The 25,512-nt window shown below is 40.0% G+C and overlaps 1 protein-coding gene across 1 annotated transcript in view; it reads left to right on the top strand.

The window, feature by feature from the left end:
• The window catches only part of CHPT1 (choline phosphotransferase 1), a 1,155,717-nt gene that overhangs the window by 894,083 nt on the left and 236,122 nt on the right, over window positions 1-25,512 (top strand). Inside the window, exon 8 of the mRNA XM_044087753.1 lies at window positions 25,365-25,472. Within this exon, the coding sequence (XP_043943688.1) occupies window positions 25,365-25,472 (108 nt within the window). The remainder of the gene's footprint in view (window positions 1-25,364; window positions 25,473-25,512) is intronic.

Genomic DNA, 25,512 nt, shown 5'->3' with positions numbered 1-25,512 from the left:
CCTGAAGTGTGACCATTCGGAGCCTTTCTTTTTTTTTTTACAAATTGGTTGTCTGCTGAGGTCCAAGATAGGTCTCCAGTCCCCTGTTTTCTTTGGAACCAAAAAGAATCTTGAGTAAGTTCTGAATCCAACTTGGTCTGTTGGGACTGGCTGGATGTCTCTTTTTTTTTTTCTAGCAACTTGCGGACCTCTATGGTTGCTTGTTCCCTGAGACTGGGTGGAACATCCAGGATTCTGTTTACAGGAGTGGGGGGAGAAGAGAACGGTATGAAATACCCTCTGGAAATGATGCTTTGTACCCTGGTATCGGACGTTATGTTTAGCCAGGCTTCTGGGTACAAAGATAAGCAACCCCCGACTGCCTCCAGAGCCGGACAGCCAGGTCTCCTTTCAGGAGCACTGGTAGTGCTGACCAGAGAAATGGCCTCTGTCACCCTGCTGTTGCAGACTTCCCCCCTGCTGTGCGAGCGGCATCTTCCATTATAACGCCCTCCTCTGCCTCTAGAGGGGGTTTCTCCACGTGTGTCCTGAAAGGCTCCCTGTGCTTTTCGGAACCACATTTTTCTGCCCTTAGGACCCTTGGGATAGGGCCGAGTAGCGGGTAGAAAAATGGACTCCAACGGCAGATAGAGTCTTGGCTTCCTGCTCACACCTGATTAGAGTTTCTTTTACTTTGGGCCCAAACAGGGATGAGCAATCAAATGGGGTGTTGATAAAGAAATACCAGGGTGAAAAGAAAAAAAACAAACCAAAAAGCACTTGGCCACAGGATAAGGATCCACAAACAACCTCCACTCAGTAGTAGTAAAATATTTCTTTAATAAAATTCCACCTCCAAACGATAAGAGCACAATAAAAACACAATAGAGTTAAGCCCTTTCACCCAGTCCAAATACCAGGCTTCCTCAGAACTCTTAACAATGTAATTAATCCCTTTAAATAGCATAAATTACAACATGTGACAGCCCTTCTCCACTAAACAAATTTTTAAACACATACGTCCCTGTTTTATACAGGTAAGACTTGGTCCACTTATTTAAAAACATTAAAAATCAATACATCGTAGTAACAAGAATTGACTTCGTAACCACAAAGTGCGAATGAATGCTTGTGTGTATATAAATAAGGTATAGAATTTTTACACCAAAAAACAATCAACGCTCATAATAGTTAGAATTAACATTACACATCATAATCTGGCAGCTCTTAATTTTAAAACACTGCCTATGTTAATGTTATCGTTTAGTCCCGGGGCTTTTCCAGCATCTAATTTGAGTTGCCAAAGCAACACCCTGTATTCCAGTTTGGATTCCCAACTACCACCCTGGGGGTCTATATAAACCTGCTCCAATACAAAAAACTTTATGTCCATGTTTTTACAAGTTTGGGAATGTTTATAAAAGACATTTGTTTCCTTCCCTCTACTAACTTCATACATATGTTCATACACCCTCCTGTTTAAATGCCTTTCTGTTTTTCCTACATAAAAACTTGAACATTGCATACACATGCCCAAATAAACTACCCCTTTGGTCTTACAATTGGAATATTGGGAGGACTGAATATTAAGTTTCCTAGATTGAACAAACACAGACCCTTGATTAAGCATATAATAACATTGATGACAAGCCCCACATTTGTAAGTGCCTTTCTTCATCCTACCCTGTCCACCTGACAATCCTGCCCCTCTCTCCATGCATTCCTTGAGATTCATATCTCTCTTCCTAATAAAGTGGGGCTGAATGGGAAAAAAATCAGAAATTTCTTTGTTCACCTTTAATACAGGCCCGTATTTAATAATAATCCTTTCTACTTCGGACGAAGTCCCCAAAAAAGTATGCACAAAGGCAAAGGGACAAACCTTTTTGACTAAGGGAGTGTCTGTTGATGCCATGGTGGTGGCTGCAGCCACCAAAAAGGAAACGTCTGAGACATTCTCATCTATCCATCCTCCTAACAGAGATTCTAGGATCATGGATAGATATGGGAAGTGCATGTTTAGTTCAGCTACTTTTTCCCTTCGATCACTGAACTATTTAACCCATTTTACAAGACTACAAAGAGATCTCCTGAAAGAGCTAGGTGATACTCTCCAGAGTATGGTAGCTGCAGGGGTTGCCGACCAAGTTAACACACAGCTCGCTACCCTAAACTCATCCATGCGCCTCATATCTTATGCAGATGATGGTTTGTGTAGAGCCGCTAGTTCAGGCATTGCTCTGCGTAGACAAGCCTGGATGCATCTCTGTTCCTTTGAGGAGCCTTTAAAGTCTTCCTTTATCAACAAACCAAAAAAGCACTTGGCCACAGGATAAGGATCCACAAAGAACCTCCACTCAGTAGTAGTAAAATACTTCTTTAATAAAATTCCACCTCCAAACGATAAGAGCACAATAAAAACACAATAGAGTTAAGCGCTTTCACCCAGTCCAAATACCAGGCTTCCTCAGAACTCTTAACAATGTAATTAATCTCTTTAAATAGCATAAATTACAACATGTGACAGCCCTTCCCCACCAATTTTTTAAACACATACGTCCCTGTTTTATACAGGTAAGACCTGGTCCACTTATTTAAAAACATTAAAAATCAATACATCGTAGTAACAAGAATTGACTTTGTAACCACAAAGTGCGAATGAATGCTTGTGTTTATATAAATAAGGTATATAATTTTTACATCAAAAAACAATCAACGCTCATAATAGTTACAATTCACATTACAAATCATAATATGGCAGCTCTTAATTTTAAAACACTGCCTATGTTAATGTTATCGTTTAGTCTCTGGGCTTTTCCAGCATCTAATTTGAGTTGCCAAAGCAACTCCCTGTATTCCAGTTTGGATTCCCAACTACCACCCCGGGGGTCTATACAAACCTGCTCCAATACAAAAAAACTTTACGCCCATGTTTTTACAAGTTTGGGAATGTTTATAAAAGGCATTTGTTTCCTTCCCTCTACTAACTTCATACATATGTTCATACACCCTCCTGTTTAAATGCCTTTCTGTTTTTCCTACATAAAAACTTGAACATTGCATACACATGCCCAAATAAACTACCCCTTTGGTCTTACAATTGGAATATTGGGAGGATTGAATATTAAGTTTCCTAGACGGAACAAACACAGACCCTTGATTAAGCATATTGACAAGCCCCACATTTGTAAGTGCCTTTCTTCGTCCTACCCTGTCCACCTGACAATCCTGCCCCTCTCTCCAAACATTCCTTGAGATTCATATCTCTCTTCCTAATAGTGGGGCTGAATGGGGAAAAAAATCAGAAATGTCTTCGTTCACCTTTAATACAGGCCAGTATTTAATAATAATCCTTTCTATTTTGGACGAAGTCCCCGAAAAAGTATGCACAAAGGCACCTTCCTTAGTAACAATTTTTGAAGAACATTTATCCAACTCACAAGTTCCACACCCTAATAAATGGAAAAATGCTATATTTCTATTCTCAATAACTTCCTTAACTATGTTTCTAATAAACTTTTCAGGATAACCCCTCTCTTAAAAGAGCATCATAATAATATCCACTTCTTTCAAAAATTCCTCCCTCATGCTTGTCATTCTTGAAGCCCTAATCATCTGACCTTTCACTATTCCCCTTTTTTGATAAAAAGGGTGTCCACTGTCAAAATGCAAATATGTATTTGAAAATGTCTTTTCCTGAAATTTTTTGACTGAAAACAGTTATTCTCATAATCTTTGTACAGTGTGACATCCAAATAATCCAGACTGTCTTCCCTCATGTTCATAGCGAAATTCAGAAATTCAGTGGATTCATTAATGTAACTAAAAAAACTCTTCTAATTTTTCTTTTGACCCTTTCCACAACAAACAAATGTCATCTAAAAATCTAGTGTACTTAATGATGTGGTTTTTCCACTCAGTTTGTAATATGAATTTTTGTTCCCAAAAATATAATACACAATTAGCGTATAATGGGGCACACAATGCCCCCAAAGCAACACCCTTCTTTTGATGGTAATATTCTCCATTAAAATATAAAAAATAGTTTCTGAGAACAGTTTCAGTGAATTCAATTATTAAGTTAACAGTATTGTTATCCAAACCAGATTCAGTGGTAAGTATTTCAGAAAACCATTCCAAACCCTTCTCATGGGGAATGCTCGGGAACAGTTCAACAACATCAATCGTAACCATAAGCAGTCCCTACTAAATAGTTCTTTCTTTATTCCCTTCAAGAACTCCCATGAGTCCTTGCAAATATGCTGTATTGAAGCTATTAAAATTTTTGACTTTCGAATCTACATAAATAGCCAAAGGTTCAGTAATACCACCTGCACCTGCCACTATGGGTCTGAATTTAATACCATCTATCCCTTTATGTGTCTTAGGGATACCAAAAATTTTAGGTATTTTTGGTTTATCCACGTATAGAAAATTATATAACTTTTCATTTATACTCCCTTGCATTAAATGGTCTAACAAATAATATTTAATTTTGGCATAAGCTATGTTAATCTCATTTCGAGAAACTAATTCATAATGATCTGTGTCTTGTAAAATGTTATACATATACATGTCATAATCAACAGTGTACATTAAAACCACACTACCCACCTTATCCGGTTTCATTACCCTACACTTTTGTTCATTTAAATAGAATAGAACTTTTTTATCAGCCTCAGAAAAATTACCACTCTTACCTTCCTTGTAGTCCAATTGCCTAATTTCCTTCTCAACAAGTTCTTCAAATATTTTTAAAAATGGGTGGATGGGGGGGTTAAAAGTACTCACCCTAGATAAATCCCGTTTGGGCTGTTCCTGACCTTTAAATATTATGTTGAAATTCAATTGTCTAATAAAATGCTTAAGGTCAATTATAGAATTTACCAATATCCCTGGACGTGAGGGAACAAAATGAAACCCTTTTGTGAAAAGGTTGAACTGTTCATCAGAAACATTGATGTCAGTGAACTTAAATATGGTAAAATTCCCTTTTTTACAAACCCTATTCTGTTGTTCATACCCCCCTCTTATTTCATTCACAAAAATGTTCATCAAAGGTCAGGTGGAACAAACCATTTAACTCCCACCATAATTCCATCCCCTCCCTCTGAATCTTCCCTCTCTGGTACTGAAAATCCTGTGTTGAGTGTTTCCTTTCCTTTTCAGCAATTCTTTCACTTCTCCTAAGTGTTGGTAGTCCCCCAGTAGAATCATTTGTATGCTCGTTATTGGAATACCCATCGTCTTTCCCATTAGTAACCACTTTATCTTTATTAATAAAAGGATAGTGTGTGTTAGTCAATGGGTACGCCCTTCCTTCCCTGTATTCTTGCAAATCTCTCTCTAATTTTCTTTCAATACTTTTCTCACAATGATTGTCAACCTCTCTAAATACATTCTCATATTTACTTTTCTCTCTACCAAATAACTTATCGTTTAATATTTTCTGATGTACATAATTTAGTTCTTTTAACAGAACCTCACTTATTTAAGAGAATGTGTACAGGTTAACAGAATCCCAAAGGGACTACGGATATTTAAATTTCCTAATAATGTGAAACCGGATAGTAATTTGTACCAACAGTTGTGTGAGGTTTTTAACAGAACTGGAATTGAAGTAATGAATTTAATGATACGGGACTATGAAGCCCGGAGTGAGGTTCTGTTAAAAGAACTAAATTTTGTACATCAGAAAATATTAAACGATAAGTTATTTGGCAGAGAGAAAAGCAAATATGAGAATATATTTAGAGAGGTTGACAATCATTGTGAGAAAATTATTGAAAGGAAATTAGGAAAATTAGAGAGAGATTTGCAAGAATACAGGGAAGGAAGGGTGTACCCATTGACTAACACACACACTATCCTTTTATTAATAAAGATAAAGTGGTTACTAATGAGAAAGACGATGGGTATTCCAATAACGAGCATACAAATGATTCTACTGGGGGACTACCAACACTTAGGAGAAGTGAAAGAATTGCTGAAAAGGAAAGGAAACACTCAACACAGGATTTTCAGTACCAGAGGGGGGGGGATGGAATTATGGTCGGAGTTAAATGGTTTGGTCCACCCAACCTTTGATGAACATTTTGTGAATGAAATAAGACAGGGGTATGAACAACAGAATAGGGTTTGTAAAAAAGGGAATTTTACCATATTTAACTTCATTGACATCAATGTTTCTGATGAACAGTTCAACCTTTTCACGAAAGGGTTTCATTTTGTTCCCTCACGTCCAGGGATATTGGTAAATACTATAATTGACATTAAGCTTTTTATTAGACAATTGAATTTCAACATAATATTTAAAGGTCAGGAACAGCCCAAACGGGATTTATCTAGGGCGAGTACTTTTAACCCCCCTATCCACCCATTTTTGAAAATATTTGAAGAACTGGTTGAGAAGGAAATTAGACAATTGGACTACAGAGGAGGTAAGAGTGGTAATTTTTCTGAGGCTGATAAAAAAGTCCTATTGTATTTAAATGAACAAAAGTGTAGGGTAATGAAACCGTTTAAGGGGGGTGGTGTGGTTTTAATGTACACTGTTGATTATGACATGTATATGTATAACATTTTACAAGACACAGATCATTATGAATTAGTTTCTCGAAATGAGATTAACATAGCTTATGCCAAGATTAAATATTATTTATTAGACCATTTAATGCAAGGGAGTATAAATGAAAAGTTATATAATTTTCTATACGTGGATAAACCAAAAATACCTACAATTTTTGGTACCCTAAGACACATAAAGGGATAGATAGTATTAAATTCAGACCCAGGTGGTATTACTGAACCTTTGGCTATTTATGTAGATTCGAAAGTCAAAAATTTTATAGCTTCAATACAGCATATTTGCAAGGACTCATGGGAGTTCACAAGTGTGTAACAGACCCTCCACTTAGATTAATTGTTGCTTCCAAAGGGGCAATTACTTCACCGCTTGCTAAATTTGTTGACAACAAACTTAAAGAACTATCTTGGATGGGTCAAACCACACTAAAGGATTCTTGGGAGTTCCTTAGACAGTTAAAGCAAGATTTATTTCATGAAAATCTACTTTTTATCACTTTGGATGTAGTGGACTTATTTGGTAGTATACCACATGACACCGGTTTACTTTGGTTAGAAGAATACATGAACACTTTTGGAAAAATTTCCAATAATGATTTCCTTACTATACTTTCTTTGATGGAAATCATTTTAAATAATAACTTTATGTATTATGAGGGTGAATTCTACAAACAGGCTCGAGGCGTAGCTATGGGGGCTAATTGTGCCCCAACCTACGCCAATATAGTTTTGTCTTGGTGGGAATATATTTTTGTTTTTAACAGTGAGTTTAAGGATTGTTGGATTCTTTATAAACGTTTTTTTAGACGACATCTGCATTCTGTGGACAGCAAGAGAACAGAGATTTCTTGAATTTTTGTCCTACCTTAAAGGTACTACTAGTTTTTTAGATTTCACCTATCAGGTTAATCAAGAAGTACTTAATTATTTAGATGTCAGTATTTTCAAGTTGAATGGTAGATTTTCTTCTAAAATCTATAGGAAATCAACATTCTCTAACTCTTACCTTCATTTTAAGAGTGGACATCCTTTTTTCCAGAAAAATAATTTAATAAAAGGTCAACTGGTCAGGGTTAGTAGGATGACATCTGAGGATGGGAATTTTATTATTGAATGTGACAAGGTATGTGACATGTTTAAAGACAGAGGTTATCCACAATTTTTTTTGTATTGGTTATTATATTCGTTGTCAGTTTCCTGTCATTGTTTGTATGTGCTCGTGCTTCAATAAATACCTCTAGACTCGTTCCTCCTATTGGTGAGCTCCCAGTGCATTTTTTGGTTTTGGTTTTACATCACTGGCATCTACGTGGTTTTTAAAACAGTAGAAGAAAAACTTTATTCCCAAATCTGTCAAATACTTTCATATCCTTAAAGGGGAAATGGGATAACATTCAGCAAAATAATCAGCAATAGATGGTTTTGATAAGAAAACAAGTGCAGGATCAGATGCGAAGATAAGAAGAAGGCTGCTCAAGTGTCTGGGGTACTATGTATAATGTATCAAACCTTTTTAGTGACAAGTGGTTGTCTGCTAGGCATACAACAAATGGTAAAGAAAGTATCCTCTAGTGCTGGTAAAATAGGAGGGATGGTTTTAAACAGTGGAAAATCGACTTGTAACAAGTCATAAAACTGGTTGTGAGGTACGGATTTCAATATGTTCTCACTGAAACAAATCTTTCACTTTGTTTTAGCTTCAGAAAAGAAAACTATACTAGATGGAGTGAAGAAACACCTTTCTCAAAAACAGCATCTTCAGTTTACGGAGAAATAATGAAGAAAAACACTCCTTCCAGTCCGTGCTGTTCTGTCTGAGAATTAGTGACAGAATAGAGGGAATTTATTTTCCTAATAGCAGTGGAGAAACAGAAACAAAAATATTTAGGTCTGGAAGCAATCTCTTTAGTAATCCCATTAAGTCTTCTCTGTTCAAGAAAGGGAGAGATGGGAGAAGTCACAAACTTCACTGGTTTTGTTTGCCTGGTAAACTCCCTTAAAAAACACCAAACTGTGGCAGGAGTACTACTCCTGGAAACAAGCACCTAACTCTGTTAAGCAGTAAATTTTTTTCTGCTACTTCTACCAAGACTAATGTGAGTGTTTCTCCCTTGCCCAGTAAGGACTAACAAACAGCTGCAGAGGATGTGATTAACTCTTGGTTATTATGTGCTGTACCAGGGGAACCAGGAGGCAAAGGTCTGAGAAATCCAGTTTGGTCTCCACAGTGTCACCCATCAACAGCTGAGTTTGTGATGTAGCCGGCCAGACCTAAGACTTCTAAGAAATATACCTGTGGATGGGGGAAGGAAGAATCGAGGAGACAGATATCTGCTCCATGGTTCAGCTGTAACAAGTACAAGTGAGGCAGGTAGCAGGATTTGTGCAAGCAGGTCAAGCAAGTGACCATCCAAGTTAAGTTTTGAAGTAATAATTTTTAGAGAACGTCCCCAAAAATATAATATTGTGTCCCAAACACAATTATTCAACACAGCAATATAGAAAAAAATAGATAAAAAATCATTTACATGTGTATTACTTTTCACACACAAGCATTCTCAACTAAAAACATTCCTTTACACATACAGTCCATAGTGTAACATTTTCTAGCTAAAGGTATTTGATGTTTTACAGAAAAATTAACTGTTGTATAAGTAAACTTACCATAGCAGTAGATCGTTGTTATAGTAGCCTAAGCTAAATGGGTCCTACACCTTGTGACCAGCCACCTTACAGAGCTAAAGATGCCTTCCACATGCTCCATTTGTCAGGAGAGCGAGTGAAACTCCATAAAAAATGCAGTTGGAGCACAAAAAGGTTCAGAGTATTTTTGCCCAGGAGGCAGGCAAGAGCCCATTACAGTACAATCTAAGGGGGGAAAAAAGAACACTAAACTATGTACATAAGAGTAAATTTCCACAAGCAAAAAAGGGAAGAAGCCAATAAACTACATCTCCAGAGAATGGTCAGAGCAAAATCTGTTCTTGACCTGGAAAAGGAATCCAATTTATAGTGTTTTGCAAAACTGGTTATAGAGGGCCAAGTTGCTGCTTCTAGAATTCTTCTACCATTCACCCCATCCAGAAAGCCACCAAAGACACCAAAACTCTTCTAGCATGTGCCTATCCCTGCCTAGAAGTGGCTTATGGTGAGTGTAACAAAAAGCAGTAGCGTAACAACCACCTGGAAATGGTCAGCTGTGCTACTGGTTGTCCTTTCCTCTAAGTTCATAAGAGGCAAACAGATTGTCAGTTTTCCTAAAGACTTAAGTTTTGTCTAGGTCATATCTAAGCTGCCTATGTACATCTAGAATGTAAAGAATCTTTTCTCCCTTATTCATGGTTTTGGAAAAGAAGACAGAAAGATGATTAGTCTGCCATAAACTAAACTCTAAGACTACTTTAGGCAAAAAAGAAGGATTGGTTCTCAAAGAAACACTGTCCTTGTGAAAACTGAGGCAGGGTTGACTTACCTTGTGTGTTTGTAAAACAGTCTTCTACATTAAGAACCTCGATTCATCTGATGAGCTGGTTCAAATGGAGAAGGAGTAAGCTTTTCAAGTACAAAGTTGAAACCACCTGTTTTGTAGGTGGACAAATATGCAACAACCCATTCAAAACTATCCAACTTGATCATGGTTAGAAAGTGTGTGGGGGTTGGAATGGCAGAAATAGCCAATAAATGCACCTTAAAAGAGGAATAAGAAAGGCCACATATCAGTAACTCATGCATATAATCAAGAACCAGAGGCAGCCAGGCCTGAAGAGAGTCTTTGTTCTTGCACTTGCACCAATTAGAAAATATCTAACTAATGCTAGTTAGAATATGTCTTCTGTTTGCAGATATATGATTTTCTAGTAGCAGCCTTTATCATCTCCTTTTATATCTGCTGCATATCCTCAGAAAAAAAGGTGCCTAATGGTATTTAAAATTTTATCATCCAGACAGTTTAAGAATTTTCAGGTCGGGGTGTCTCAAACCACCGGTCTTGTGTGAACAGATCCATACTGTGGGGAATTTTATGGTAATTGCCCTTGGCCAGATTGAAAAAAAGCAGAAACACTTTGGTATTTGGTTGTCCTTTGGTATTTGGGCCAAATGGAAATTACCATCACAATTTTTGAAGTCCTTTTGTATCTTCAGAAGAACCCTGGTTATCAGAGAAAAGGATGGGAAAGCATACAGCAATATTCCCATCCATGGGAATGAGAAGACGTCCATCTTCCAAGCCTTTATTCAAGAAGCCATGATATTTAGCTATCTATTCTGAAAAGAGGCAAATAGATCTGCTTGAGGAATCGCCCGTATTTGGATCAATTCTTGGAAGGTCCAAGGATGAAGTTTCCATTCATAAGGGGTCTGTCTTGGTCCTGCTATGCTCATCTACATTCAGGTTTTGCTTTAATGAAATATTTAAAGCCTGCAGAGTCAAATAGAGCTGAGTTGCTATCTCCCAGGCAGTCATAGTCACTCTGCAAAGGGGGTAGGATCTGGTCACCCCTTTGTTTATGTACCATGGTGTCTCTTTACCCTTGCAGAGGTCACAAGGACCAGAGATGATTTAAGGTTTTCAAAACACTGCTCACTGCCAGTGTCTCTCTGATATACATGTACTTCTGTATGTCTGAAGGGCATTAGAGAGCTTGCACTTTTACCACTTGGGAAATCGCATAGCTCCATATTTAAAACCTTTTATAGGGGCACCATTGAAAGTGTCCTGACCAACAGCATTACAGTATGGTGTGGGAGCTGTAACAATCAGGATCGGAAGGCTGTCGAGTTGTAAGGTCAGCAGAAAGAATCATTGGCACCTCCCTTACACCTCTGGAAGATTTACACAAATGCAGGTGCATCAGCAGGGCCAGAAAGATTTCCAGTGATCCAACGCTTCCTGCCAATGGTCTGTACACTTGCCTCTCCTCAGGCAGGAGAAACAGAAGCCTGCATTGTAAGACCACCAGACTAAATAACAGTTTCTTTCCTCTCTCCGTTAGACTGTTGAACTCTTGGGAAAAATAAACCATGATTTCTGTCACACAAGTAGCCCATCAAGTGGCTTATTTTATGGATGTGAAGTAACCAAGTGTACTACTAAGGTAGCTCACCTACACACTGATGGACTGTAAAGTGCAATATACAAACTGTGCAATAATTCAGTCTAATCATAGATATGCTGCTATTGTTTCAGTTTTACTTTGACAGTATTACCTTCACATTGCTCCTTGTCTTCCTTGTCTCCTGTTCTGGGATGGGTGTGGGTCACTAGTGTCCTACTTTACTTACTAATTCCTACTTATTAAATTTCTACTGTGATATTTTATTAATTTTTCTCTGTCTATATGTGCAACTGTTTCCTGCATTGAGAATGAAGCACTGTAATTTCATTCAGCTATACTGCTGTGTAGTTTTGAATAACAATAAAGTTTTCTTTGACTTGACTTGAAAGATATACATTGTGATAGCCAATTGGATAGTGTTACCTTACAAACAGGTTGGCCTTTTCTAATGTCTGAGTATGAGTTAAAAGAGTTGATCTGACTTTCTGAATTGTGATGTCCTGTGCAAATAGAAACGTAATTGTCTATGGACATCTAGAAGGTGGAGATTGTACTCTCCTTTGTTTTGAAAGTTTGGAAAGAACACTGGTCATTTAATAGACTGGTTTAGGTTAGTTTCAGAAACCAACTTGGGTAAAATGGAAGGGTTTGTTCTCAGAGAAACTCTATGAAAAATTATGTAATGGATGCTTAGAGGATAGAGATGGTAACTCAGAAACTTTTCTTGCTGAAGTTATTGCTACTAAAAGAAACATCTTCCATGATAAGTATTTCAGATCACATGTAGCAGAAGGTCCGAAAGGTGGGTAAACAAGCTTTGACAATACAAAGTTCAAATCCCAAGGTGGAATAGGGTTTCTGTATGGAGGGCGGATTAAGGAAGTACCTTTGAGGAATGCTTTACAAAGTCTATTTGAAATTATAGCGGTACCATTATCGCCTATGTGGAAACTGTGGCTGCTAATTGAACTCTAATAGTAGCTGCAGCAGCTCCCTCATTGAATGATTTGGCTAAAAATTTCAGAGTAGAATGCAAAGGTACTGTGAAAGGATCTATGCGATTAAGATTAGACCAGGCCACAAACCTTTGCCATTTACTCATGTATAGTTTCCGAGTAGAGTTCTTGTGGTAAGAAAGCAAAATGTGTTTCACTGGAGAAGAAAGTAGATGAAACTTGGCTATCATGAGAAGTGGAGCAGCCAAGCTGTCAGTTTGAGACTGTGTAGATTGGGATGAAGTTCTCCTGATGGATGTGTCAGAAGATCCGGAACTGGGTCCAGGATCCATGGTCCCTTCAGTACATAGGCTGGATAAAGGGAAATCATCTGTCAAGACCAATAAAGGGCAATTAAGAGTATTGTGGTCTCTAGCAAGCTTGCTTTCTGTAGGAATTTGGGAATCAGGGGTATTGATGGGAAAGCATAAAGAAGTCCTGGGGCAAGTGTATCCCTTTGTGACTCCCCCGTCGGGGGGGATCAGGGCAAAGTAGTTGCTGCATTTGGCAGTGATGAGTGATGCAAAGAGATCACAGCAAAGCTGGCCCCATTTTTGGAAGATCTCTTCTGCCACCTTCTGACTAAGGGACCACTCGTGTAGCCAAAGAATGGCTCTGCTCAGTTTGTCTGCAATGACATTGGATTTCCCTAGGATGTGCATTGTATGAGAAAGTGGTTGGAGGCCACTGCCCATTGCCAGACCCTCAGGGCTTCTAGATATAAGGGATAAGATCTGGTTCCCCCTTGTTTGTTTGTATACCTGGCTACAGACATGTTTTCTGATTGAATTCCTATTGTGCCTAGGAGGAGAGAGTTCTCCAATGCTTGTAATGCTAGGAGCACCGCTCTCATCTCTAGAACATTTATGTGCAAATGGGCCTCGTGTTCTTGCCAAGTGCCTTGGACTGTGTTCCCCAGATAATGCCCCCTCACCCTGTCTGGGACGCATCCATGATCACTGTAGCTTGGGGCTGAGGAGAGGGAGAAAGGGATGGCTTTGAGAGACTAAGGGAGAGTTGAGCCACCATTGAAGGTCCCTTTTGCAAGAGTTGGTTAGTATGATCTTGTGCAACATTGGAAGATCCCGAAAGGACCATTGTGTTGAAAGTAGCCACTGAAGGATTCTCATATGTTGTCGAGCTAGAGGTATTAGTAAAACTGAAGCAGCCATTTTGGCTAGAACCTGTAGGACTAGTTTGGCAGAAGCCCTTTTCTTACTGATCACCATCCTTACACAATGCCGAAGATCATGTACTCTTTCTTTGGGAAGCTTTGCTGACATGATTATTGTGTTTATTTGAGCTCTTATGAAAACCAAGGATTGACATGGCTCTAGAGCAGATTTTTCGTAATTTATGGTGATTCCAAGGGATGAACAAAGTTGAAGGGTGTAGTCCCTAGCTTTCTGAAGAAGATGCCTGGTCGGGGCAGAGATGAGCCAGTTGTCCAGATATGGAAACACATGAAATCCTTTGCATCTCAGGTGAGCTGCTACTACTGCCATACATTTGGTAAACATTCTGGGGGCTGTAGTGAGACCAAAGGGCAGAGCTCGAAAGTGGAAGTAACTAGCTTCTAGCTAGAAGCGTAAAAACCTTCTGGATCGCCTGCTTATTAAAATGTGGTAGTACACATCCTGAAGGTCTATGGAGCACATCCAAAACTCTTTTTCCAAAGAGTGAAGTATCAACTGCAGTGTTACCATCTGAACTTGCTCTTTTTTACAGACCTGTTCAGAATGCTGACATCCAAGATGGGTCTCCAGTCCCCTGTTTTCTTTGGAACTAAAATAATCTTGAGTAAGTTCTGGATCCTTTCCGGTCTGAGGGGACTTGTTGGATGACTCTTTTGTTTAGCAACTTTTGAACTTCTAAGGTTGCCTGTTCCTTTTAACTAGGGGGAACGTCCAGAACTAATGTGCTTATAGGAGCAGGATAGGCAAAGGGAATGACATATCCCCTGGATATTATACTCTACACCCATCTGTTATTTGTGATGCTTTGCCAGGTTTCTTGGTGCACAGATAAACTACCACCGACTGCTTCCAGAGGCGAGCAATTGGGCAGTCCTTCAGGAGCACTAATAGAGTCCTCCAAAGGAAGATTCTCTGGAGCCCTGATTATGCGGGCCTTCTCTGCCACAAGGTTGGCGTCTACCATTATTGTTCCTCCCTCTGCCCTGGGGGAACTCTCATCGTGTGTGTCATGGAAAAACCTGTGGCATTTTCTGAACCACATTTTCCCACTACTGCTCTTACCCTTTGGAAAGGGTCTGTTGGGCACAGAAAAATGTACTCCAATGGCAGACAGTGTCTTGCCTTCTTGTTCACACCTGGTGAGCATTTCTTTCAATTTCAGTCAAAAAGAGAGAAGCTGTCAAAAGGGGTGTTAAAGAAGACAGAAGGGCTCCACAAAGTCGCAAAGGTGCATCCTGGCCTGTCTCCAAAGAGCAATACATGAATCCGGAGTTCTACTCATTCCATCTGCTGCATATGATATGAACCTCATGGAAGAGTTTACTACAGAATTGAGGGTGGTGAGCTGAGTATTAACTTTGTCTGCTACTGCATCAGCTACAGCTCCTTGGTGGGAGTCTGTGAGTTCCTTTAACAGGTCCCTCTGTAGGCTAGTGAAATGGGTAAGGTAGTTCAGAGACTGAAGAGCAAAGGTTGCTGATGAAAACACTCGCCTCCCATCTCTTTCCATAGTCCAAGAGTCTTTATTACGAGGATGGATAGAGGAGCTAGTCTCCGATAGCTCCTTTATTTAGTGGGTGCCGCCATGACCATGACATCAACTGCAACTCCTTTAGTGAGAAAACCTTTATCCATAGGTGCATTAATGAACTTATTTGGCCTCCTAGGAGTAGGCTCCATAGTATCTGGGGTCTCCCAGGCTTTCCTAGAGATCAAGTCCATAAGGTCATCAGAAAGAGGAGTCACCCCAGAGGAGGAAGGGCGAGACCCGAATGCCTTCAGGTAAACTGACTCCTCAGATGAAGGGGGGGTTTGGACTGCCAGTCACCTCTCTGTTTTAATAATTCCAGGATGTCTCCAAAGGAGACGTCATCAGGAAGTGACTTTGGGGACCCTTCTGCCTCATTAAGGTCAGTGTCTGATGTGATAAGACTCCTCTGGCTAGTCAAGGTGCTTCCTCTTGCAGATCCTTTTCCAAGGGACCTCCTCAGTGGGATGCTCTGGGGATGTTTCAGAAGAGGGGGGGGGAGTCTCCTGGTGGACAATCTGAGGCTTGGGGCCTCTGAATTCCCATAGAAGGGTTACCTGAAAGGACAAAGCCAACTGGCCCATAGAGGGAGGAAAATCCGAAGAAGGATGTGCCTTAGACTTGGTAGGAGTCAGCATCCTCCTCATAACCACGAAGGCAGACTCCCCCAGATCTGGCAAAGAGGTTGTTGGAGCTGAAGGCATTCCCCTGAACCGGTGACAGAAGCTCTGAAGCTGAGCTAGGAGCAGAACTCATTTGTGCCGAAGGCCTGAGAGGTAGAGTTGGATCCAGAGAGATCTGAGCTGGCTCTGAGGATCCGACCAAAGAGTGTCAGCTCCTAGAGGTGTCCTACTCTGAATGGAGGGAAACATTCAGGGTGAATGTCTGCTCTGAGGAAACCAGTGGCCTAGAGCCAACACAGACACGATCTGGAGATTGGAATCTTCCAGCTCTGAAACCAAGGGACAGATCGGAGGAGGAACAGTTACTAGGGAGGTGGACTGTGTCTGATCTGATTTCTTTGGGCTGGGATCCAACAGAAGCGTGGCTAGGGCTGGAGTCTTCAGCAACCTCTGCACAACCCTATCTACATCTTCATCGGATAAGCTTCAGGTAGACCAAGTAGAAAGAGATGGGGATCTAGATTTAGTCAGTAATGGTGATGGGAGCCATGAAGTCACTGGTTCAAGTAAAGGCAATTGGTTCCAATGTGGAGTTCGTGTCGGCCCAGAAGATGTTGGAGCCGACGGTTCTGTCTGCTTTGATGTAGTCTAGGATCCAGGAATAACCATCTGTCTTGTCCAGAGATTTTGAGGACTCTGAAGAAATAGCCTCTGAAAATGGGGGTTTTAATCTTCTTCTTCTTTCAGCTTTTTCCCGGTTAGGGGTTGCCACAGTGGATCACCTGTCCGCTTATGATTGGTAGTGGAGTTTTACAGTGTCAAGTTGCCAGCCTGGCGCCCAACCTTCCACAAAAGGCACACACACGTATGCACTCACACCTAGGGCCAATTTAGAGTGTCCAGTCCACCTACAGCATGTCTTTGGGATGTGGGAGGAAACTGGAGCACCTGGAGGAAACCCACGCGACCACAGGGAGGACATGCAGACTCCGCACAGAAGGCACCCCAGCCGAAGATCGAACTGGAGAACGTCTTGCTGTGAGGCGGTAACGCTAACCGCTGCACTGCCGAGGCCGCCCTAAAAAGGGGGTTTTAATAAATGCTTTAAAATCAACTTATTTTTATGCTCCATAAGTGCTCTCTGATTAAACCCATGATATATGGAGCAATTTTCTTCGAGGTAAAGAGGCCCCAAGCAATGAACACAAAGAATGCATTTTTTTCACATTTTTTGAACCCTAACAGTTGCCTCTCTTGTTTTTGAGATATAACCTAAAATGCACACGCACACAAATGCACTGAGGCAGAAAAAGAAGAAAGGGGCAGAAGGAAATTAATAAGAGAAACCCCCTTTTTACACACAAAAAATTGTCCTCTAACTTAAATGGAAAATTAGAGAAGAGAATGAAAAGGAGAGAAAATCATCCTATAACTAAAATGGATGATTAGAGAAGGGAAGGAATGGCAGAGAAATTGTCCTGTAACTAAAACAGATGAAAGAAATGACCCTCTAACTTAAAAAGGTCTTTAGCTTAAATGGGGTAGGGAAGATTCACACTGTCAGAAAGATAATAAAAATTCTATTAATAATAATTAAAGAAACAAACACAAGAATAATAATAATAATGAAACAATTAGCAAGCAGTTGGTAATACTTAGCCCAGAGCTAGCTAACAGGAATCTCTTTGCTGCATGGCAAACAAGATCTGAGGTTATAGAACAGTTGTATTATGGGTAGGGAAAATGCCCACAAGCTTGGCTGAGGACCTCGTCCTTATGTAAAGGGTGAGACGGATCCAACGGATTGGCTCCGACCCATCAGTGAGAATAAAGACAAGATTGACAACAACATATTATAGCTTTACAAGAAAAAGTGGCTGAGAAGGATTGAATTTTTGTTGACTTTGACAAACCTGTTGGGGGACAAAGGCATATACCCCACTTCATGTCAACAATGTTTGGAAGGCCAATAAATGGAAAATAATAGAAAAAAAGAAAAAGTAAATGTAAGTGAAACAATTTTTGTTCTTAATAGTATTTGTATAAAACATTTTAATATAAATTGCATGTTGTATAGTAAAGCATTTTCAGTGATTGTCATATGTGATAAAGATACTAAAGTAAGCAAGTGATTTTTTTCCTCTTTTAGTTTTAAGAAATTTAGGCATTACAATCTAAAAAAGAAGAAAGGCTGGACAAAAGCATGCTTAAGTTAATAGGCTGTACTCTTAGGCTTTTGGGGTAGGAGATGGTGTTTAAAGTGCACATATGTAGAAATGTTTTGTTCTACTTTTGCGTAGGTGAGTGTCTGGATTAATGCCCTTGACTTAACTAATGACAGTTTTTTGTGTAAGCGAGTGGACTTTAGAAATGAGAGAGTTGAGAAGTCGGCAGCTGAGGCAGCTGTACATTCTTCTTAAGCTTCCATGGAAATAAGCTAACTAAAGTTGAAGGCAGTAAATCTTGAGAAGTCTGGATATTGTTTACTGAGAGAAATGTAAAATTAAAAGATACAAGGACAAGTCGCTTAGTAAAAACTAAAGTTTGAAACTATTGGAAATGCACAAGAGATAGCAGTTTTTCTGGTAACCAAACACTTCAATTTATTTACTTGTTCCCTAGGTATAAATTAGTTTTATTTAAAGAGAGCCAGTGCACTGTTTAAGGATAAAAGTTAATCTTTTCTAAAAGTATACAAGCTGTTTTCACATCTGGGAGGGGAATGAAAATAAGATGAGAACAGACAGCAGTTAGTGTAAGTGGCAGCACAGGCTGTAACATGCCTTCACATGGATAACCTTAATGTTAGGTTAATTAATGCATGTAAGTGCAGTTGTCGATTTGGAACAATTATTCTTATTGGGAGGGTTAAACATCCTTATTTGAAGATACACATAGCTTTGTGTGTTTATTTTAAGTTTAAGTTAATAGGTTATAGGGTGTTCTGAGGATGTGCTTTTTTGTTTCAGGGTTCTTATTAAAACATAAAGTCTTGTAAAATGTGACATGGGTTCAGATGGAGAAACAACTGTATAAAGGACCAATTTGCCAAAGATTAGTGGGTGCATATAACACACAAGCTGGAATAGACATTTAAAATGTTGTCATATATAATAGACGTGAATAATAACTTCTTATAATGTTACACTTCCATATTATTCTGGAATGTGAATGGCCTCACAGTAATAGACAAAAAGGAAAGAGTATTGAATTATGTTATGAAATGCAGTGTGCAAATAGCAATGCTACAGGAGAGACGTTTAGAAAGAAGTGAGCATATGAGTTTGATAAGGAAAGGATTTCAAGTTGGATATTCATCAGAATATCTGGGACAAATGGAAAGGGGAGTACTTGTATTAAATACTAGAGGCGCTCTAATAGTTATAGATGAGGAAAAATAATAATGGTAGATTTGTGGTAGTAAGGGGGTACTGGCAAGGGAAGATGATTACACTGGCATGTATTTATATTCTACCTAAAACTGGTAATATGAAGCTTAAGAATTTTTGGGAGAAATAATCAGCTTTCAGCAGGGAATATTACTTGTAATTGGAGACTGGAACTTGATTTGCACCAGTGAGGATTTATCTTGGGGACCTAGAAAGGAAAAATAGCAAAAGAGGGTAGATTTCTGATGAAATTTATGAAAATATTTGGTATGGAAGATGTGAATTCAGTAAATAGAACTCTTGAGAAAATTTACCTGTTATTCCCCATGCACCAATAACTAAGATATAAATGCTGGGTAACAAAGTAAAAATAAGACACTTACCTCTTAAAAAGAGAAGAATTTAAGGAATGGGTAGTGGAAATTATTAAAAGTCATTAGGAAAGAGAAGTTTCTTCATAAGTTATAGATAGTGAGTGGGATAAAATGAAAGTGGAATTTAACGTAGGGTAAAAATAAAACAAAAGATATGGTTAAGAAGTAACAAAATTATTTAGAAGGGATAAAAAAGGTCAAATTATTACAGAGTAAGAAGAATCTCACAAAACTAGAACAGCTGCAACTGTAGAGTGCCAAGAAGAAAATAAAGGAGTATGGAGTATGGAGGCAGAGGCCTCCAAAGCAGACACCCAAGCAACTGCCACCTCACGACACACCACAGGCAACACATAAACCACAAAATCAGTGTGCAAAGCAGTCACAGCCCTTAAGGCCAAATACAACACCAAACATACTTGTCATAGGTGACTCCATAGTCAGACACACTGACGTCCCACTCACCAGGCTGAATAAGGAGAGGGTCACAGTAAGCTGCCTATCAGGCGCTAGAATCCGCCACATAACACAAGCACTCGGATCACTCCACAGCAAGTACAAATATGACACAGTCATTGTCCATGCTGGTGTGAACGACCTGAGACGTACCTCCCTGGACTACATGAAAAGAGACGTAGAGGAGCTCTCTGATTATGTAGCCCAGGCAGGTATGACCCTGACCCTGAGCAGTATCCTTCCTTCACCAAGAATGATGCCACAACATAGAGACAAGATGATCAGCTTTAACAATTGGCTTAATTTCTGGTGTCATTTAAAGGGGATCCAGTGTCTGTCTGCCTGGGATGACATGCTTGACAAGCCACGCTGCTTCGCAAGGGACGGCTTGCACCTGTCACCCTGGGATTCCGGATATTGGCTAAGGCTCTTGCCACCCCCATAGTGCCTTTTTAGGCAAGGCTCAAATTCTAAACCTACCACCCTAGAAAACAAAAATGGGAAGAAACTAAGGGTAATGCTGCTCAATGCCAGAAGTCTAAATCTCAAAATGCACGCACTCGAGGCCCTTCTCAGTATGGAGAACATCGATGTCTGTGCTGTAACTGAAACCTGGTTCAAGGCTCCTGAGAGCACCCCGGCACTATCAGGTTTTACCTCATATCATGCGTTCCGGCCCCAAAACCCGGACCACACCACAAAAGGAGGGGGTGTATCCATATTCATCAAGGATACCCACACCTCCAGGTTGGTGGCAACGCACGAAGCATCGGAAACCATCCAGGTGCAATTAACCATAGGCAAAACTGCTCTACAATTTGTAGCATGCTACAGGCCATGCTCTCAAACTCAAGAACCCCACACAGCCTTCCTGAAGACACTGGAGGGTATAAATGTATCTCCAAACACCATTATATTGGATGACTTCAACTACCCGAATATAGACTGGGAACATTACTCAAGCCCCAACTTTTTAGCCCAAAGGTTCCTGGAGTTCATAAATTCAAATGCCATGGAACAACTAGTCACCATTCCCACAAGAGGAGAAAATATACTAGATCTCATCATCACAAACATGGGGACAAAATGCTCCACACCGGAAGTATATCCCTCATTGGTGAGATCAGATCATAAACTAATCTCACTGGAAATTCACATCCCGCCCCACCCCAAACAAAAAGACCACAGTGAAGAACTTCTAAAGCAAACTTCACACTACTCAAGACTGGTGTGGTATCCTTCAAGGCCCCCGAGCCAGTGGAAACCACACCCCAAGCTGCGGAAGCCCTTACAAATGCCTTCTACGAACACCTCCAGGACTGCATGGATCAGGCAATCCCTAATAAAACCAAGACTCTTTCTACCAAGGGCAAACGTCCAGTCTGGTGGACCCCAGCCATAAACAAACTTTACAATAAGAGGAGAAAGCTGTTACATGATAGAGCAAAATCCATAAAAGAGAAGACACCCTTGATCATTATTAGTAAAAAAATATGAGCACTCATAAAATCATCCAAGGCCAACTTTGAGAGAAAAATTGCCATAGATTCAAAAGACAATCATAAGGCCTTCTTCAGCTATGTTAGAAACCTGGGTGGAATCTCCCAGATATGCTCAGAATTAGTCCAAAATGATACAAAAATCACTGAACCCACAGACATTGCCAACATAATGGCGGACAGGTTCAGTGCAAACTTCACCCCCCTCCCCAAAAGGAGAGATAACTATCCCAGGGGAGTGTAGCCTCCCAGACATCTCAAATGCGAGGTAAAAGCTGCTCTCTAAAGCTAAAAACACAGCATCAATGAGACCGGATGGTGTCCCCGGCTGTGTGCTACACGAACTCAATGAGGAACTAAACCCGCACATAAGGCAGCTGTTTAATCTTAGCCTTACCACAGGATATGTGCCCAAGGAGTGGCGTACGGCAACTGTGGTCCCACTCCACAAAGGCGGTGCCTCTACGGACCCTGGTAATTACCGCCCCATAAGCTTAACAAGCCTGGTCTGCAAAGCTATGAAGAGGATCATAATGGAACTCATAAACAAAGACATAGGGGACTTGCAGACATTGGACCCGACCTAGTTTGGCTTTGTCAAGGGCAGATCATGCCTTTTGAACTTGGTCAACTTCTTCGAAACAGTCACCAAGGCCATTGATGAGGGAAAGGCAGTCCATACAGCCTACCTTGACCTTGAAAAAGCTTTCGACACAATACCCCACTCAGGTATTATAGAGAAACTTACCAGCTTAAATGTAAACCCATATGTCACAAGATGGGTTGCAAACTGGCTAAAGGACAGAACCCACAGGGTCAGAGTTGCTGGCACCATGTCAGACTCCAAGCTGGTCACAAGTGGTGTCCCACAGGGCTCAGTCCTTGGCCCCCTGTTGTTCGGCATCTACTTCTCAGAAGTACAGGCAAACATAGGAGGACTATGGCTGACAAAGTTTGCAGATGACTGCAAACTGGGCGACATAGTGGAAAGTACATCGGACACAGATATCCTTCAGAGGGGTCTCACGGAAACTGATAGCTGGTGCCAGAGCCATGGCCTGAAGTTAAATGCCAAAAAATGTATAGTCATACCCTTCGGGAAAAACAAGGTAACCCCAAGCTACCATATAGGTGGCAATCCACTAAGCACAGAAGAGGTTATCAGGGACCTGGGGACCCAGGTTGACAGTGGCCTTTCTTTTGACACTCACATTGCTAAAGTGGTTAGAAAGACCTTCTACATTGCCCACCTGATCATGAAAGGATTCACATCCAGATCAAGTGAGGTCATTGTTACCCTGTACTCTTCACTTATCAGACCAATGATCGAGTACAATGCCCCATTCGGGATGTATCTCACCCGACACCTGCAGCAATTGGAGAGACCCCAAAAGTTCCTCACCAAAAGGATAAAGGGATTCCAAAATCTGTCATATGCTGCCAGACTGAAGAAACTCCAGCTCTATTCAGTCGCATACCGTCTGCTCAGAGGTGACCTGTGCCTGACATACAAGGCCATGTCCAACCCAGAATTAATGGACATGCTCCACCTCAAAAAATATAAATCTACCAGATCCACTAGAGCAAGCGACTTAAACCTTAGCACGGATATAAATAAAACATGCTGGAGGGATAGATTTGTCACTCTGAGACTCCCTATGCTGTGGAATAAAATCCCGGTCCATGTGAGGCAGAGCACCTCGCTGGCTCTGTTCAAGAGAAATCTTGACCGGTGGATGGGAGATCGTAGGTTTACCCCGGGAATCATCTCTGTGTCACTGCTGGACAGAGGCACAACAAACTAATGGGCACAATATTTTTTAACATAAGGGGTGGCGTAAGCCACAAAACTTTGGGCTAGGCTTATAAATGCCTTAGGGCAGATAGCCTAGTATAAACCTATGAACCTATCTGGATAATGTGCATGAGTTTAGAAAGATTGTGGTTAAACAACTTTTTTTTGATAACGCCAGAGTATAACAGCTTTTAGCATAATGATTTGTTAAAGAAATAAGAAAGGGTTGTTGCCAAACATAGGGGAGCCTGTAACAAAAATGACAACAAGCAAACTAAGCCTGTGATAAGGAATGTTTTTACAGGCTTGGTTTTGTAATTCAATAGTGTATGCCCTTATACAGTTTTGTCTTTACGAAGTTAATTTATCAGTAAATCTAGGAAGAGCAATGCTAAATGTGAGGGCTGAAAACATAGCACTGTGTGTAACCTGTAACAGCTAAGAGGTATGTGTTTGTGGGTGTAATTATGTAGAATTTGCAGTGATCAAATTCAATTGCTTAGTAGGCTTTATCGTTGAATCACTCAGTTTGCTCATTTGTTTTATATTACTGTGAAGATGGTGCTACATTACCTGTATACTATATTTTGAAGGTGCCTACAGATTAAGATTTGTCAGACAAAACAATGATCATGTGTCTGAAAGAGACCTAGTTGCAGTTGGTATACATTTATGTTATTACATTTTTCTTTCATATTAAGAGAAACTGAAAATGTTGCCTTTAAGTGTCGTGTGAATGTCATGATTTGGCAAGCTAATGTAGTGCGTGTCAGCCTATAAAATAAGTGAAATTGAAATTATTTACATGGAGTACACCAGATTTCAGAAAATAAATACATTTCATTTTACCCAAATGTTTGTACTGGAACCATTTAGACACTAGTGTTTAGGATGTCTTGTTAGTTTTTCTCTGTAAAGTTGACTACGGCTAAGCTTGTTGCAAGCTTAATTATAATATTAGCACTGAGATTGTAAAGGTAGATAGTACACTTATGAAATAGTTATTTTTAATACAGATCGCTTGGGTTTTCTATTTCTCGAAACACAAGAAAATAAGATTTGCATGAGATAAGAAGTTTTATATAAAGGAGAAAAGCCGGATTGTGGCTTTAAGGGATGGAATTCTGATTTTAGCTCCACCAGCTTAGCTTTATTTAGTAGATCTGAGTACAGGAGAAGTCTGCTGGGGACATGGGAAATTAGTCTCTGTAGTTTGCTGATCTGTCACAAGGAAAGGGAGGCAGTTTGACTAGCTGTGTGATTCCCATTTGGTGAGGATCAGGTGTTGTAGCAGCAGTCTTAGTGGAAGCAAATGTGTACTTTCAAATAGTATGAAAAGGCTGTAGCTTGGATTTTGTGTGTACATGTGTGTGCCTGTGCACTCATATCCATGTGTAAGTGCGGAAACATACACACCCTAGTCAGTTCAGGCCATGTTTCAGTGGTGCATCTTTCACCACTACATGGAAAATGTGCAGGGTAGAAAATACTCACTAAAATGACAACTTTCCAGTGTCAATCTCTTGTCCTGTCTGCAACAGCTGTAGGCCAAGTCTCCAAAGGAGGGGTCTATGAGGTGGGAAAAGACATGATTATAACTATATACTGGGTAGGTATTGCTTTAATACTTTTATCAATTTAGTAATATGAGAATGTTATTATAGTGGCTGTAAAGGGCATCATTAACAAAAGTTGTCATTTGTTGAAGTTAGCAATTGAATGTATATTGTCTGCTCTGTGGAAGCCTTAAATAGAAATACAGTTGGTGAAAAACACAAAACGGTACAGCTCGGTAAGTAACAGAATGCTAAACTAAGATACAGCTGGTTAGTATGAGAATATTGCTGCATTATATTTAAGAAAGATTTTTCTTTTTTTCTTTTTTCAGATCATCTCAATATTCGATTTTATGAGGTACTGTGTTGGTCTTTGCATACAGATGGCAGATTATATGAATATCCACATCTTCAGTTTAACACCTCAAGCACCTGAACAGGTTGAAAACCATCATGACTGACTATACTGACCAAAAGAGG

Source organism: Protopterus annectens, chromosome 11.part0 (assembly GCF_019279795.1).
Source record: "Protopterus annectens isolate FY-2018-M chromosome 11.part0, PAN1.0, whole genome shotgun sequence".
In the NCBI taxonomy this organism is placed as follows: Eukaryota; Metazoa; Chordata; order Ceratodontiformes; family Protopteridae; genus Protopterus; species Protopterus annectens.
Note: the sequence above shows the minus strand (reverse complement) of the source record. Positions and strands in the feature narration are given on the sequence as shown.